A 17,531-nucleotide genomic window follows, 5' to 3' on the forward strand; every position below is an offset into this window, starting at 1 on the left:
AAATAGGACAAACAAGATCATTCATTCGTTCATATTTAAAGAAAATTGTGCACATGCAGGTGCATCTGTGTATAACATCTCGCTTGAGTGTTGATTTAAATGCGGAGTTAATATTTCAAATGAAACACTGTAGTGGGTCCCCAGATGACTTGAAGACAGTTATGGGAAGACGGGGTTGGGAAATAAAAGCACATTGCTTTAGGTTTTTGTCATTTTGAGTGATTTATTCACAACTAACAGGTTTGTTGTGCGGTAAGGAGGCAGGAGCAGGGTGATGTAGCGCTACCCTACAGGGATCAATAAAGTTTAATTCAATCTAATCACTAGAGATTTATAAGTCCCTGGAAAAGAGTGGGTCTCTGTTATAAAGCAATAGTGCAATATTTTCGGGCATACGTTTATTTGTTTTCTTGCTGAGAGTCAGATGAGAGGATCAGTGCTACTCTCATGTTCGTATGGTAAATGCTAAAGCTACTGCCAACATGCTTAGGTTTGCTTACTTGCATTGACTACAGAGTACAACTGAGATGGGAAAAAGTTTTTAGAAGGCCTTGAGAAAATAGTATTTTGACACTTAAACATACATACTTTGACCAAAATTTGATGTGATTATAATTTATATGGAACACCACTGGGAAGCTAGAGAATGATATAAAAACCTAAAAAAAATTAAAATAATGGACCTGTCCTTTAACATACAGTATGCGGAGACCCCAGTAGGTATAAATGAAGACATTTGGAAAGTCATTAGTCGTGTTTCCGAGCCGCAGTTTAATGCCACAGACCTTGTATTTCTCTTTCAGACTTGTGTCGTGTGGCAGTGAAGTGTTGCTTAGTGGGTTTCTCAAGGAGAATGACTTTGTGACAGATAACTAGAGGTCTAATGTTCCACTTCTCTCTCCTCTTTCTGACCTTTCTCCCTTCACCATACTTGTCATTTTTCTTTCTTTCATCACTTCCAGTCTTTATTTCTCTCTGGCTGAATAGAACATCTGCAGGCCATTCATTTAGCCTTAGAGATATGTGCTAAACCACCTGAGAACAGTTTGAAATGGATGATTTTATAGGGAAAGATGATCTGAGTTGTTGCATAGATGTCACATATATTGTTGATTTTTAGTGATTCACTATCCCCCCAAAACAAAAACCCATCAAAAATGAGGGCAGAACAGCTGTCACGCTGTGCTGTTGGCATATCAGCAAGGTGTGTGTGTGTTCAACGATGCAGTGAATCTGTCGGGAGCAGTAAGCATCCTCTAAAACAATTCCCTGTATCATGATGGAGATATAAAAAGCAGAGTACCCATAAAAGTAATAAATAGGAAGTCATTTTTAGCACTCTGAGCTGCTACTAAATATACTGCCTGGTACAGAAAGAACAAGGAAAAATCATTCAGCAAAACAAGCCAGTCACTGAGTGCCCCCTTTATTTCATTGTTTTATTGTTTCTGTTTTATGGAAAGAAGTACAAATCTAATTACGGTAAACAATCTTTATTACAAAAATCTGGGGTGCAAACACTCTAGTTCCAGTGTTTTTCTTTAATTACGTTGGATGTTCTGGAAGAGAGAAACAGATGGATGTTTTAATGCATGAAACAAATCCAAGTGAAAGTCAGTTCAAACCCATTTGGGTTTTTTTTTTTTTATAGGAAAACCTGGCTGTTTTTTTTTCAGTGGATAAGCTTTACTACATAGAGGATATTGACGAAAAGACGAGTGAAAAATCCTTAAAATGTGCTCAAAAATCATGGTTTTACTTTGCAGGAATGATGGATGAATAGTGGAAGCACTTAAATTGATTTTTACGTTGCTCAGTTGAAAACCTTCCTCATCTTGTCGTAGGTTGTGTAACAGTTTGAGCTTCACATGGTTCTGTGAATCCAACACCTCATGGAAAGGAGTTGCTTCTACCCAGTTTAACTTTTGGTTACATTTGGTGACTACCTTTATTGTTGTTTGTAGATCACAGGTGCCCAAACTTTTTCCCTTGGAGTGCCAAAACTGGAAGTTAATGGTGGACCACAGGCCAAAAGTAAACACCTATTGTATTGTTCAGATGCAAAATGGTACTAGGATCACAAGTTCCCTTAATTGAATAATTTTAGGTTTACATAATTAACCCCTTAAAACCCACCTGCTGAATACAATTGGGCTCATTTCCAGTCATATCCAATTTATGCATTTCAAAGATGTTTGTTTAGAGACCCCAGTATGCAGAAATATTCAAATACGCCATTTTTAGAATAGGTGAAAATAACGTGCATTAAAAAAACTGCATGTTTTGCCCCAAACTGCATGTGATTATCATAAAGGGGGCATGTCTGTAAAGGGGAGACTCGTGGGTACCCATAGAACCCATTTTCATCCACATATCTTGAGGTCAGAGGTCAAGGGACCCTTTTGAAAATCACCACGGCAGTTTTTCCTCGCTAAACTTTAGCTCAACTTTGGAGCGTCATTCAGCCTCCTTCCCAACAAGCCAACATGACATGGTTGGTAGAAAATGGATTACTGAGGCTTGTAGTTTCATATGATTATCTTCACTCTAGCTCTAAAACAACCTGCAAACAACAAACAAAACAAAAAACAACCTGCGGGCCCCATTTTGGGCAGCCTTGATGTAGAACATCAAACTGTTTTGTACATCCAGTGCATCTATGCAGCACACGTATACCTGAAACTTCCTCCAAAGTTGTCAGGCTTGCGGTTAAACACAGTCGGTCACACAGCGATGGCTCTCTGTCAGCGGCCTCTCGCTCCGGCTGGTTGCCGTGTCTGTGGGATTAAAGCGTGGAGCCAGGAGAAGCCACAGTTTGAGCTTTGCTCAATACAGCGGCCATCACGGGGAATGTGAAGGCTGTTATTTTCTGAGGAGTGACTGTCGCTGTCCTGTGGGTGGCTCAGCAAGCTGATTTCTGTGGGATTAGCCAGCCATGGAGGGAAATCCAATTCTGCAAGGCAATCCCTGCTCGCTGCTCTGACCAACCTGCACCTCTCGCTTTCTATTTCATCTCTCTCACTTCTCATGAAGATCAACAACTGCTCTTCTATCTCATCTTTTTCTGCCACTGTATTCCACTTCATCTCTTTTTCCTGCCATTGACCTTTTTATCTCTCCATTTCTGAGTTCAACATTTCCTATTCGCTTTCTTGCAAGTAACCAAGGGGAAATGGCTAACCTGGCTCTGTCCTAAGTGACAAAATACACCTGCCAACCTCTTAAGTTGAAAATAAAACAATGTATAGACTGATACAAAAACAATCTTTCTCAATCATCACTTATGACCCACTAGAAGTGTTTGGTAGTGTCTGTTTCTGCAGAAACCCTGCAGCCCGCTGCCTGTATTTTTCTTTTCTTCTCTTTTTTCTGTTTTCCGGATGTTTCTAGGCTTCAGCAAACAGCTGAACGTGGGGGTGAAACCCCCAACCAATAACAATAACCTCAACCTCTTAGTGTATCAATTTCAGTTTGACCGAGCACAGCGCTGAGTCACACCGGACAGGATGAAGCCTGCCCTTTGGCTGCATTCATTCAAAATCCGGCGCCTTCCTGCAGGGTGGTGTAGAGTTGTGTGCAGTTGTGGTTGTGTTTATTTGTGCTTTAGAAAGTAACCACTGTGAAATAATCACAAAATAGCGTTTTATTTCTCTGCTTTATTCTCACTAACGCCGCCCCCTCTCTTTATTCACTCTATAGCTCGCTCGATCATCGCTGCTCTCTCTTTCCCTCGCTCGCTCGTTGAGCCGATGAGGAGGAGGCCAACTTACAAACAGCAACTGCTTAACATCAGCATGTTAGCATTGTTATTGTGAATATATATATATAAAATATACATTTAGCTCAAAGCACCGATGTGCCTAAGAACAGCCGTAGACTCTAAATTGTGTTTCCCTTTGAGCAGAGCCTGGCTGCTTCTAGTCTTCACACTAGGGCTATCCCCTCTCAGTCGATTAGTCGACTAATCGGTCATTTTGGTCTTAGTTGACTAAGATTTCTTTCGTCGAGTAGTTGTTTTTTATGCTTTTTACATGCTGAATGACTTATTACTAAGAAACTTATTAGCACATTTGATTTAAAGCAGTGCTTTTGTGTGATTCTTTGTGGAGAAACTCCGTTTCATAAATCTGTCGATCAACTAATCGATTAGTCGACAAAATCATATGAGTGTTAGTCGTTTTTTTCTTTGGTCGAGGACGTCCCTATTTCACGCTATGGTAGGCTGATTAACACAGTCATGAGATTAGTATTAATCTGCTCATCCCACTCTCTGAAAGCGCATATTTTCTTGCGTATCAGCTTGAGTCGAGGACTGGGCTGTCTTTTGCCTCCTTTCATTTTTTAAACGCTGCAATCTTTCTTAATTTTCCATTTCTGTTTTGCGGTTATCTCTCCAGTGCTGCCCTCTCATGACTGCAACCCCTCTCTCTCTTTCCGTCACTCTCCCCTTCATTGAGGGCCTCAGAGGGTCCATTGTCCTCTCTGGTGTCCACCCCTCCCTTTTCTCTCTAATCAAATAGCCTCCATGAGGAAATGCCAGCAAATTATAGCCTCTATTCATATCTGATGGCCTATGAACTCAGTGTCCAGTACAGTGTGTGAGGCAATGGGTTGGGTGGTGACTGCTACAGTACGGGGGGTTAAACAGAGACAGAGAGAGGAAGAGCGACTCACAGGATTTAAGACTGTACGATAGAAGCTGCTCGGATGTGACCGAAGCAGCAGCACATTTCCTATTTGGGTTATCAGCCCCTACACACACAAACACACACACACACACACACACAGCCTGTATATAATACAAGCAGAATCAATTATGCGTACGCATTGAAACACACAGAATAGTATGCACATAAGCTCTCACATGATCTCACACGTCAGCTGTATCTGCTGCAAGCAGACAAACACCACACTGCCTTACTACACAGATATAATCACACACCGTGACATACCATCTTTTGGTCACATATGCCGGCGCCGTCACACACACACACTCAAACTCAAACGTTTAATCTGCAGTTGGACGGGAGCTGCATACGACCTGCTAATTAGTGGCAAGAGGAGGCCTCTGTTTGTCTGCTCCCTTCCTGCTCAGCTCAGACACAAGTTTCTCTGTGTCCTATCTCTGCCCTGAGAGATAGAGAGGGAGGCAGGGTGGAGGCAGGGAAATGAATGAAGACGGAGTGTGTTTGTTTGTTGGAGGAGACCGCTCACATCGAAACCGCGTGAAGCCTTTTCTCCCACTTTTCAAATCCGTCTGACCTCTCCGGGGCCCGAGCGGGAGGAAGAGGCGAGATACATCAAACTATCAGGTAGCTAAACCTGCTGTCACACCCGCCGGATTAATTCCAACTCCAGGCTTCACTGCGGACTTGAGCGAGACGGATTTCCTTCCAGTGAGTGTTCTCATCGAGATCGAGTGCAAAGTAGTTTTCCGCTGGCGAGGGAATAGCTCGATCTTTAAGCTCACTTCTGAATTGGATAATTTTCTTTCTTGCCGTTCCTGTGTGTGCGATATCAAACATGTTGCCTCTACTCGACTCACGTTTTTGTGTGTCTTTTCTATGCTTGTGTGTGTGAGGAAATCCCTGCTCCGAACTCACTGCACTCCCCACTTCCTCACTCATTTTCCTCTTCCCGCTCTGTCTCGCGCTCCTCTCCTTTGGGATTCACTGACACAAACTCCAAAGTAAGTTTGAGTTGGATCCTGGCTTCTTTTTGATCTACCTGTGTTTACTTCCCTCCCTGTCTTTACCCTGGGCGATGGGTTTTGTTACCCCTGTCAGTTCGGCCTCACTCTTTCTCTTTCTCTTGGAGATTTAGAATAACAGGAATAAAGAGAGATGATGTAGAAGTGAAAGAGAGAGATGAGAGGTAGGAGAAGTGATGAAGGGTAGGGAAGAATAGACAGTGGGGGAATGAGAAATTAATTAAGAGTGCAAGTTATTGGTGATTCCTCATATCTCCGTCCTTTTAAAGATAATTTCTCAATCATTTCCTGCTTTCTTCCCTCTCTCCTTTTCATCATACTTCTCCCTGTAGACCCCTACAGAGGAAACCTCTTTCCTGAGCGCAGTCTGTCTCGCAGCTCGTCTCGTGATCTCTTCAGTGCATCCATTAATGATGCCACTCCACCTGTGGCATTTTACAACTTCCGTATTTCATTGCTAATTCATGGTGACATCTCGGTAATTACCGTAAACAAACGAGACCACGGTTGAGGTGCTTGATGGCCTCAATCTCACAGCTCAGTTTCATCAGAAATATCAGAGCTGCCGTTGTGTTTTCATATCAGGACTGTGCATTCCCCATTTAATCTCGCCTCTTCCTGTTGCAAAGACAATGGTTTCGCCTGTCTCTACTTTCACTTCCAGTAACTTGGAAACTTTATCTTGAATCGTTTCTAGAGAACTGCACCCTCCTCCAGCTTCGTGACTTCAAGCAATCTGTTGCATTTCCTGCCGGTGACACACACTGTTGTATGTTTACATCCTTAATGAGAAAAATCAGACTATGCAGGAAATCGTCCGTCAGTAGTGAGGTTTCTCCCCTACTTTACCCTTATTTTGGAAGAATTGCTTTCTCTCTTTAACTGTCGTAGTGATGCAATATGTTGAGTGTGTGTCGAACGGCTGATGGTGCAGCGAGAGCACAACTTTTTTGTTTGAATTGTAAGAAACTGAAACAGATTTTGACTTCCAGAGCCCACTGTGATGGTTCCAGTCTTAGTCAGACTTTGGATTGAAGTATTTTGAATACGAGGATGCTGCTGTGAAGGCCCCGACTGCCACCCGCCACTCCATGCAGACTTTGACGCTCTTTATACTACGTCACCTGACTTCATCCTTTGCTCCCGTCATAATTACGATGGCCACTAAAGGTTGCTGTTCAACAATCAACCATGTGAATAGATGATAATGGCCTTCTGAACCTACTAGCAGGTCTAGCAGGCCCCCTCTAACCCACATATATGAGGCTGATAACCACTGATAACGTCCATTCAACTGGCTGACATCATTCAGAAAGTCAAGTGTATCTAGGCTACCTAAGTGCATGTAAACACACTGTATGAGATGCAGTTTAGTGGTTTGTTGTCGAGGCTAGCTCTTGCTTTTGAAATCGCAATTTGGCTAAACTTTCCAAATGAATATGACGATGATTAATTGCACCTTTAATCTGAGCTGTCAGATGAGTTTTCTATGTGGGAGCAGTGAACTAGCAGCAGCTCTTAATGGCTCCATCAGAGTGCTCTCAGCCTTTCCTTCAGCTCTGTGAGTGAAATCTGCAACTAACCAGGTTGTCACGTCAAATCAGTATCAGCTGAGGACCGACCACCTGCAGAGTGAAGGCATAAAAGACCGACTGGGCCTCCATTAGCTGGTAATGGTGGTTTAATTGAGTGCTGATGGAGAAAAGTGGGGGGGGGGGTTGGGTTGTAGTTTGTAGGCCTTTTAATAAAGTGCAGTGTGAAATAAGCCTCAGATTGAGTGCAGAGAGTGTGAGTGAGAGAAATCATCAAGGGACTGATTGCTCTGTCAGCCCAGAATGATTAATCCATGTTGAGTGTGATTGATGGCCTGATGCAGGCTGGGTAATGTAGTAGCAGATGATGACAGGAAGAATAATGGCTGTTGAATGAGGTAAGGAGGCTGGGAGAGGGCGAACGGGTTGAAGAAAGAGTCAGAGGGGTTGTTGAGATGTATGCGGTGCACGTTTGAAAAACAGTCGTATACCCACAACTTATCGCCACGGTGACAAGTTTACCACCGATCCCATTAAGAAGGGTATAACCAGGGGGCAGGTTACCAAGTGACACTTCAGAAATGATGATAGAGTGTTGCATTATGGGGAAAAGGCAGACATCCAGAGGCTGGAAAGAAATGTTTTGTCTCTTTGGCTGGAATGACGCTCGCTCCCTGTAACCTTTTCCCCTGCTTCACATCACTCACTCTTGTTTTTCATTCTCTCTGGGTACACATCTGCCTCAAAGATAAGGGACCTTTTGGTCCTCAGCTCTCGCTCGGAAAACCCTTTGGGGCTCAACCTTTTCACCAATGCTGCAACAAAATGCAATCCGAAATTCTCCTCAAATACCCAAAGAGAGAACACTGTTATATAAAAGGTCCCCCAAGAAACATTTCCTTACATGGTGCTCTGAATAAATCGCCTCCAAAATGAAGAGTTCTTTTCAAAATGCTGCGAGTCCCTTTTGGTAAAAAATCATTGATGTATTTTATTTAGTATGCCAGTTACAATTTAGGCATTTGGCTACTCAATACTCTATTCAGAGAGACTTACAATAAGCCTCAAAAACAGCATTAATTAAGAAAAGTAAAGCAAGAGCATCCTTCCTATTAACAGTCTAATAACATACTATCAAGAATGACAACAAGTGCTTTTTTCCTAGTGTGTGTGCGTGTGTTTTTTGTGGGGCTGCCCCCTCTTAGTCGATTAGTCTAAGATTTCTTTAGTCGATTAGTTGTGTTTTTAGGCTTTTTCATGCTGAATGACTTATTTGCAAGAAACTTATGAGCACATCTCTGTTAAACACAAAATTGAAAGTGGTGCTTTTGTGTGATTCTTTGTGGAGGAACTCAGTTTTACAGATCTGTCGATTAAATCAACTAATCGATTAGTCGACAAGAGTGATAGTCAACTAAGACTTTCTTTGGTTGAGGACAGCCCTAGTTTTTTGGTGAGAGCCATTAAAATGGATAGAGACCTGAAGCTTACAGCTTATATATTTTCATTTTGCCTTCACAAGACAGTTAAGAGAGAGACAGGAAAAGCCTGGGGAAATAGGGGGATGACGGAAGGATGCAGTATGAACAACAAAGTCTGTAGATTAGAGTTGTGTTTCCCAAACTTCTTTTTGCTGGGGATTTTTCAAGAATGACAAACCATCACAACTGAATTCACAATAGTCTATAAATTGAATTTGTGCATAAATAAATGTTCCTAATGATTTTTTTACCATCACAGAGAATCTACTGCTTAAAGAAGGAGACAATTCAACACTTGTTAAAGAGATTTTAAATAATATTATTGAATAATGTTATGCCTGTCCAAGCATATACTGTGCTTACAGGTCTTTTTCTGTCTGGTTTCTTTAAGACAATGTTTTAATGTTACTCAAAAATACTTTGTCTTAGTTTTGCAGTTTGAGACAAAATAGTTGCTGTTTTTGATGGTTTATCAGGAGTTTTAACTCTGTTGTTTTTGTGTCTGAAGGAATGTTGTGCCCTGTTTCTCAGCAGTTGTTTTGCTGTTTTCTTTTTCTTTTTTTTTAATTCATTCACACCATGTGATGAGACCCCAAAGCTACTGCACCGGCAAAGGATAGATTTTAACAACAGTCTCCTCTTTCATCAGTTAGGGAGTTGATAAATTGAAATAAAACCGTTGTATCTCATATTTCAAGGCTCGAGATTATCAAACATATCGGGATTTTGCAGGGTAGACATTTTCTATCACATTTATCACATAAAAACCTCAAATGTAAAAAATGATGGACTGATTTTACACTCATAAATCAACGTAAGATTGCGTCTGACTTATTCCTAATCTTTGCCAGTCTCAACACTTTTATAGCAGATGAATGTTGAGGACTTGAGACTGCTCTTTTTTTTTTTCTTTAAAGAAAAGCTCCAGCAAAAGGTCATTGATCACAGTTATCACAGAGAACAAACCCCCAAAAGTCCTGAAGGGACCGTTAAGAGACTCGACTTTAAACCCTGCAGGATTGAAGAGAAGAAAGACTTTTTTTACAACCCTTTATTTTCAGTGTTTGCTTTGAACATCGGCCTGAATCTTTCATGATAATCCAACTGTGAGCTGAACAGAGAGATTGCGGAGCTGATGTGTTTGGTTGTTTTCTTTTTGTTTTCTTATGATGCGCCTCAGGCAAAGGTGAAAAAAAAGATGGCCCACGATGGACATTGTTTATCACACATTTGAAAACCCACATCAAACATCTCCTTTCTGCTTTTCTTGTGCTGAGTTTTTCTGTCTCTCACATACAAATCATACAATCAAAATGACTCTTTGTGCATCTCTCACTGAGAGGGCTCCTCACTTTGCTGTCCAAACACTATTTATCTACTTAATACATCATGTATGGGCTCTGTTGGAAGGGATAATAGGCCAGTGTGGCTGTAGTACATCCATAATTAATAAAGTAATTAGTGGTGTGTTTGTGTTTAGCTCAGTGAATGTAGAATGCTGGTAATTCCTGCTTCCATCATGGTTGGGAAATAATGTGGTGTGTTTAACAACTTGCCCTCACATTTCTCTTTCTGTGTTTTCCTTCTCTCTGCCCGTCTCCCAGGATTCAAAGCGTTCGGCAGAGATCGTCGCCTCTCCGTCTCTGGACGTTTTCCTGCCGGAGGACGAGGACAACCCGTACGAGTCCGTGACCACAGCCGTCACACGCAAACCTTCCTCTCTCGATATCAACCACGGGCTCAACGCCTGTCCACGCAATGGTAGGGCGACGCAGAAACTACTACATTTTTATTTTGCAATCAGTGTGTGTCACCTGCAGTTTTAGTTCCTAAAACACAGATGACGCCATCCTCATCCATTTCTTAAAAAGTTAATTCTTTGCGTTTGCACTGCATAGTACTGCTCGGCTCGACTCTACTCACTTTTGGCACCAGGTCCTTTTCTCTAGCCGTGTTTCCACTGCAGATAGAGCCCCTTCAATGAATGCGGGATTCTCAGCTGATCGCTGTAGCGGCGGCACATTAAACTGCCATGACATCATCTTCAGCGGGACACTCGCTGAATCATTTCAACGGCAACCAAACAGAGAAACGTCTGCCCTTCGTCATTTGTGCGGTGTAGTTTTGCCAGCTGCCGTTTTTAAAAATCTGGGTCGAGTGAATTCTGCAGGTTGTCCCGTGTCGCGCTAGTGACGATTCTCTCTGGCCAATCAGTGGTCTTCGGTGTTTTAACTCCTCCTTCTAGTATCCGCTCAGCTCGCTTGGAACTTCGACCCAGGTGGTACCAAGAATGGAGCGGTTCTGTTGGTACCATCCACAACTTTTCGCTCTAATGTGTAACGAACTGAACTCGACTGCTTGGTGGAAAGGTGCCCTTATTAATACTGCATAGTGAGACTCCCTTTCACTCAGCAACTGGAAGCCTCATATGTAATAAATACGTGTTTATTTAGTTTATTTCTCAGCTTGTCTGTCAGAGGAGTCTTAATCCATTGAAAAATCATATAAATTTGAAGTAAAATTATATTTTTTCTCACAAAATGCTTGCTAACATCAAAGTTGGAAACATATTAGAAAAAGAAAAATTCCTTATGAGAATTTGTTGCATAAAAGATCTGGAGAAGCAATTTTAAATTATAAATTAGTCCTCTCACACCTCCTTCAGCAAGGTCACTGCTGTCTGCTGAGTGTTTGGGTCATTCTAATCGCTGCCAGCACTCTTTCTTTTACAGTATTTTACAGTATTTATTTCTTGTGGATCTTTGTAACACACACAGTTTTTGGTCCTTTTAAAAAGGTTGGACCATATGGTGCCTTCCAGTGTGATCATGTTGACTGTATTCACAAGCAAGAATCCATACGAATATCCCGCTGTTGTGATGATCACAACTTTAGTGGAAGACTTGGAGTGGAAGTGCAAATCTGGGGGTGTGGAGTTGGAAAGAAGTGAGCTTACCAGATCTATGTAGCCTGCTGCTTATCTACTGTATGCTCGAGGCTACATTACTTGCTAACAGCATCACACACCCGAATCTCCAACCTAAACGTCGGCAGTCAAGTAGCATTGTGGGTAATGTAGGGGCTAGGCTTTGACAAAGAAGAATGCATGGAGTAAAAAAGACGATATATGTGGTTCTTTAATTGTACACTATTATAGAGGTGTGGTGCTAAATAAGTGGTGTACTCTTGTGAGACAGTTGTCCGATAGGATGGATGCCGGATCAAAGAAATATTTAGCAGAATTTAAAAGAATTTTGACTTTAAAACAAAGCACCTTCTGTAGTTTGACAAAGACTTAAATGCATTCAGAACGATGAGTTCAGCCGCAGAGAACCAGATGAAATACCAAATATTTTACTACCCAGCTGGAGTAAATATTCATCACTTGATTCAGTTCACTCTCCCACTGCATTCACCCCGTCTTCAAAGCTGTTTTCAGTTTGAGGAGTCAGTGAGAGTTGATCCTGCAGCCTCGGACCTCTCAGTCCATTCTGTTTTCTGCGTCTTGTCAGTTGTTCGGTCTACTTCGACACCCACGACAACAAACACCCACAGTGTGCTCTTCCCTTTCTCTCGTAGCGATGCTACACACTGCAGGTTGTCACGGCAACTGCATCACCGGCTGGTGAGTCACCTGTATGTTGCCATGGGAACTGTCTTGCTAGTGACACCCCTCTCCTTTCCTACCAGCACCCCCTCTCCGACAGTAGCGGAGAGAGGCTACTGTAGAGGCTTGTGGTGTGTGTGTGTGTGAACATGTGTGTCTGGTCCCACGCTTCTCTGTGATTGGCTGCAGCGTAGAGAAGAGTTGAACAGTGTTTGTGTGTGAACCAGGAGGTTAGCTGCTTTATGTCAAAGTGTCTTTTGGTAGAAAATTGCTCCACTGACGTAATTGAGCAGTGTGGGTGTTGTGTTTGTTCTCAGCTCTCTGAGCACTGCTACCTGGCAAAAATGAGAGAGAGACATAGAGAGAGAATGGAAATGAGAGTGAGAGAGACATAAACATGTAATGTGGGAGCAACAGAGTCAGAGAAACAAAAAGCAAGAGGTCAGAGAAGACAATACGAGGTGATGGAGGACACCATACATTTCCACGTCATTGCTGAAAATGACTAGACACGCAGAATGTCTCACATAACTGAGACAGACCATAAGTGAAGGTGAGAAGGAGTCTGAGACGAAGAGTGGGCAGATTATACATTCAGCCGACGGAGTTGGAGGGTCGTCTCAGGCTAAGCCATCTACATGAATGTGATTCTGTGACGCAGCGGGAGCGAAAATCCTGGATTCACATCACATGTCGGGCTAATTGGACATGGGTGTGAGTCAGTCTGGCGTTATCCGCCTCTGAGAGGAAGCATATGATGATGAGGGAACATGAGGAAAGAGGGATTGAGATGAGTGCAAAGTGGGATTGAGATGAGAGGAAAGAAGAAGAGAAGAGAGAGAGACTCGGCGCATTACACTGCAAAAAAAATGATCTTTCCGAATAAGTCAACTGGTCTATGATTGAGTCTTAAAAACCGTCTTCTTGGCAGATGTTTTATTGTGCGAGTAGGATGAAATAATTCATTTTCAAGTCTTGGGATCTTGACTGATGCAGCGACGGCCCACAATTATAATTTTTAATTGGCCCCACCTTTTCAGCCATCGCTGCTCTTTCCATGAGCCTCTATACCACACAGTGTTGAAACAAGAGGCCATCGAACTATTCCCAAAAAGTTTCTTGAAACAAGTGAGTTGCATGTTAAAACTCACCTCAGCAGAACTTGTCTCTTAAGACAACTGTGGGACTGAAGGATTTGTGAAGCAGGATATTTTCTGCAGTGTAAGCCCTGCCTCATATCCACCTGTCCTGCGCTGCCGGCTGGTCGTCTGCAGCAGTCTCACCGTGGAGGAGCCGGAGACACCACAGCGCTCTCTGAAGCTTCAGATAATCAAGGCGGCTTTATCAAAATCCATCTGGTGGCTGTCACTCAGCCCAGCCGCTACAGAAGCAACCAGGGACCTGTTGTCAGTGAAACCGCCACCCCAAACTGCCTCAGCTTCTTGGATAACTCTCTTCCCCTTGTTCTCCTTTTTATTTAACATCTCTTCCTTTTTGTCTTCCTACAGCTGTTGTCCTGAGATTTTTCCACAACCCGTTAAAAGCACCGTCCCACTTTTGAAGCTCATGAAAGATCACACGGGAATATTATGCACGATATCCCATCGCACCACATGTCCTCTGACATGTCATTTCTGACAGTGAATAAATGGGATTCTCATCTTTGTAATGCGGCGTACGCCGAGTACACACTCGTGTGCATAATCCTGCTACTCAATGAGTCCTAAGGCAGTCATTTTGTTCATTAACTCGGGATTATACTTATTGTATTAGATGGATTCCTTTCTGATGGAATTTCATTTGTTACAAATGAGGGAATCCATTTCTGCTGCAGCTCTTGGCGAGTATTGAGTGTCACTCCATGAATATTTCTGTTTTTCAACTGAAGCTTTGCAGAAATCTTCTCAATGACAGCTTTCTCTACGTTGCTCAATATTTGGAGATTGCAGGACATCATATTGGAAAACTCCCTATCTGTGATTCTTTAGTGTGTGCTGGAAAACAGTAGATCGGCTGTTCAACCACAGTAGTTTTGCACCACAGGATCGCGGCGCTGACAGCCAGATTGCAGCAACACAAAAAGGATTGCAGGTGAAATGTGATCGTGGAGATAGGAAGACAGGCGGCGGAGCGGTGAGGAGGGAGCCTCCAGTCACGTACGGAGCAGGCAGAAGCGTTGCCAAGCGGTTAGAGCAAAAGTGCCTCTTTTCTGCTATCGACTCCCTCCTCCCGAGATAAACACACACACTTGTCTGCGAGAGGTAAACAAGCCACTGCTGACGTGTACAACATGAAACTACAAAACCTGTGTGTGTGTGTGTGTTCGTGCATGTGTGTTCGTGCATGTGTATGCTCTCTACAATACTTCAAAAGTCCTGCGTATCGTACCGCATATCTCTTCTTGTGACAAAATAGGTCAACACACAGGTAGAGCTTGGATTTGCAATTCATGGCAGCAGGGTGGCAGCCATTCCTGGTGTTTTTTCTTATTTTTTTCATAGTTATTTCCTGGATATATATTTTTTCGGATGACATTTTGGCAGTGTGAAGGAATTTATAAGACTTTTGGGAGTTTTACAGAGTTGATGCCTCTGCGCCTCAGCATCATAATGCTGCTTAATTTAACACCTTGAACATTTCTGCGTGTCTTTAGTCTTTCATATAAAGGTCTTTGCACACCAAGTCCGTATTTTTCCTGCATTTTTTCAATCCGTCATCCGACAAAAAACGTTAAGCACAGTAAACCTTGCACACTGATGCGTTTTATTATTTTATATTGTTGCGAAAAAACTCGCAGTACAAGACAAAACTGAATTAAATACGTGGGTGCGATGGATAGTGCTCGTCCTAAACGGGGCTAATGAATGAATGACATTAGCAGGAAGCTAGCGTTTAGATGCCTCAAGCACAATCACTACTGTCTAATCTTTACTACATCCTGTGTTTTGCGACCAAGCTGTTCTGCAATCACCAGACACAATCTATTTTTAAACTTTGCATCTCTGTATTCTTTTATTTCTTTATCGTAAAGTGCTTTGGATGATGACGTTTGCACGGACGGTGGCTCTGAGTGGTCAAACAACCCTCTTTTGCCTTTTGATTGATGCAAAAAAAATGCAGAAAATCTAACCTGTTCCGAAAACTTTTAACGTAAACATGATCGACACAACGTGAGGTCGCATTTATTTTTAAATGTGCGACAATTCTGGATGAAAAATACAGACTCAGTGTGCAAAGGCCACCAACTTCTGATCTTGCACACAGTCTAATCAGGGTGGTTCATATTAAATATGAAATGCTTAATCACCGTGTTAATTTTCATTAGCTACCATCTGGGTCGTGTTAGAGAAAGAGTCAGCAGTATTACGGCTTCGTCACAGTAGTCACAGCCGTGCTTCATCTGTGAATGAGTTCAGATCAGCCAGTCACAGGTCGGCACACCGCAGCGCTGCTAGCTGTAAGCTTTACGAGTAAAGGCCTCAGTCTTTTGTCCTTCTCGTATTAACTCCCACCCTCAGCTCTCTCTGGTGGATAAAGAAGTGATGTTGCTGCATTTCACTCCATTTATCCCACTTACGCTTTGAGTGGCTAATGGCAGCAAGCAGGAGCCCCAGGGCTTCACCCATTAAAAGAGTCGAGGCCCATTGACTTGTTGGAAGAGAAGCAATGGAGCAGATTCCTCTTTGACAGCCAGGAAACATCAATGCAAGAGATCTACACTTTTTTAGTTTAGTTTGTTCGTTCTGTTTGAACTGTGAGGCATTTCCAAAATAGGATTAAAGAGAAGTTTAAAATAGGTTTTCTTGAAAGATTGATCATCTCTCACACACCGCCACCCGACGTTAAAAATCAAAGTAAGCGCTCTACATACTTTGAGCGCCGTCTTTTCTTGTATAATGTCCGGTTTAATCTGTAACACCGGTGTTGTCACAAGTTTATTAACCAGTGGGAAAATGTCCTCACCGTATCATCCCTAATGTATATATATGGATCAAATTTGAGACACCGTGTTGTGAGCTAAGCTGCAATTTGCCTCTCTGACATATAATAGAAGAGAACATGTGAGGACAGCCACACACACACACAGTGTGGGTATGAAATGCTACTTGTCAGAGTTGCATAGAGGCAGAACTGACAGCCTGAGGAGCCCGTCTAAAATTGACAGTTTTTGTCTTGTTAGTTTGGTGGGAAGAGGACAGCCGATTTAAACGCCTGCTCACACCAAGCGTTCACTTATAGACACTCTCCTCCTGTCCACACTGCTGCATGCCTACATTAACAAGCTGTGCAGCTGGCCTCCAATGTACACAGAGATACATTTGTGCGAATCTTTGTATCAGACACACACACATACTGTACTATGTATGCTTGGCATGCGGAGAATATCTGAATCCCGAGAAACCCGTTAAAGCATTTCAAAGTTTCACATTCTCTCAGAGGTCATGTCTCGCTCTACACACACACACATGAACCTGAACATATGGATGTAAACAGTTAAGGTATGATACCCTGCAGTTATCTACACTCTCATGCATGTTTTATGCTCATGCACCTTTATATGCATGCAGAAACATCTCCCCTTTGGCAAGGAGGGCTGTTTCCCAGGAATGAGCTCAAGGCAGATCTGAAGGAAGCACCGTCGCACACACACTCACACACACGTTTCACATCCATCATCAAAGCTTCGGTGTTGACAGGCTTATTTACTCAATAGGACAAAAGCTCAATCTCTATCTATATATATCTCTCTGTTGCATCCTTCCTTTCTTCTCTCTTTCTCTCATTTTTCCTGTTTTTGTTTTATCTATTTACGCCCACATACAATCACCGATTCGGCTCCAGGCAGCGATTTATGATGGGTGTCTATTTGTGTGTGTGTGTGTGTGTGTGTGTGTGTGTGTGTGTGTGCAGCTGTGTGTACTTGCACAACCCCAAGTCAAATCCACTGAGTCCCTCCTTCTGTGTTTGCACATGCATGCACGCACACATGGAGACACATGCGTTGATAGATGTGAGAACACGCTGTGAAGCTGTGTCACTTTCCCTGAAGGACTCTGGTGTGTGTGTGTGTGTGTGTGTGTGTGTGTGTGTGTGTGTGTGTGTGTGTGTGTGTGTGTGAATGTGTGTCTCTCCGTCTGCAGCCAGAAATTCAGAATAAACATATGATGGAGGATGGTGGCAAATTGTGACGCAGGAGCAGT

At 42.7% G+C, this 17,531-nt stretch overlaps 1 protein-coding gene across 7 annotated transcripts in view; it reads left to right on the forward strand.

The window, feature by feature from the left end:
- The window catches only part of anks1b (ankyrin repeat and sterile alpha motif domain containing 1B), a 250,819-nt gene that overhangs the window by 126,623 nt on the left and 106,665 nt on the right, over nucleotides 1–17,531 (forward strand). For 6 of the 7 annotated variants that reach the window (XM_037760557.1, XM_037760558.1, XM_037760556.1 and 3 more), the window contains one exon: nucleotides 10,328–10,484. In XM_037760557.1, coding sequence (XP_037616485.1) covers nucleotides 10,328–10,484 — 157 coding nt within the window. Of the gene's footprint in view, nucleotides 1–5,263; nucleotides 5,397–10,327; nucleotides 10,485–17,531 lie in introns of those variants that run through there. The other variant, XM_037760562.1, reaches the window with a different exon arrangement.

The sequence above is a fragment of the Sebastes umbrosus genome, chromosome 23, assembly GCF_015220745.1.
Source record: "Sebastes umbrosus isolate fSebUmb1 chromosome 23, fSebUmb1.pri, whole genome shotgun sequence".
Taxonomy (NCBI): domain Eukaryota; kingdom Metazoa; phylum Chordata; class Actinopteri; order Perciformes; family Sebastidae; genus Sebastes; species Sebastes umbrosus.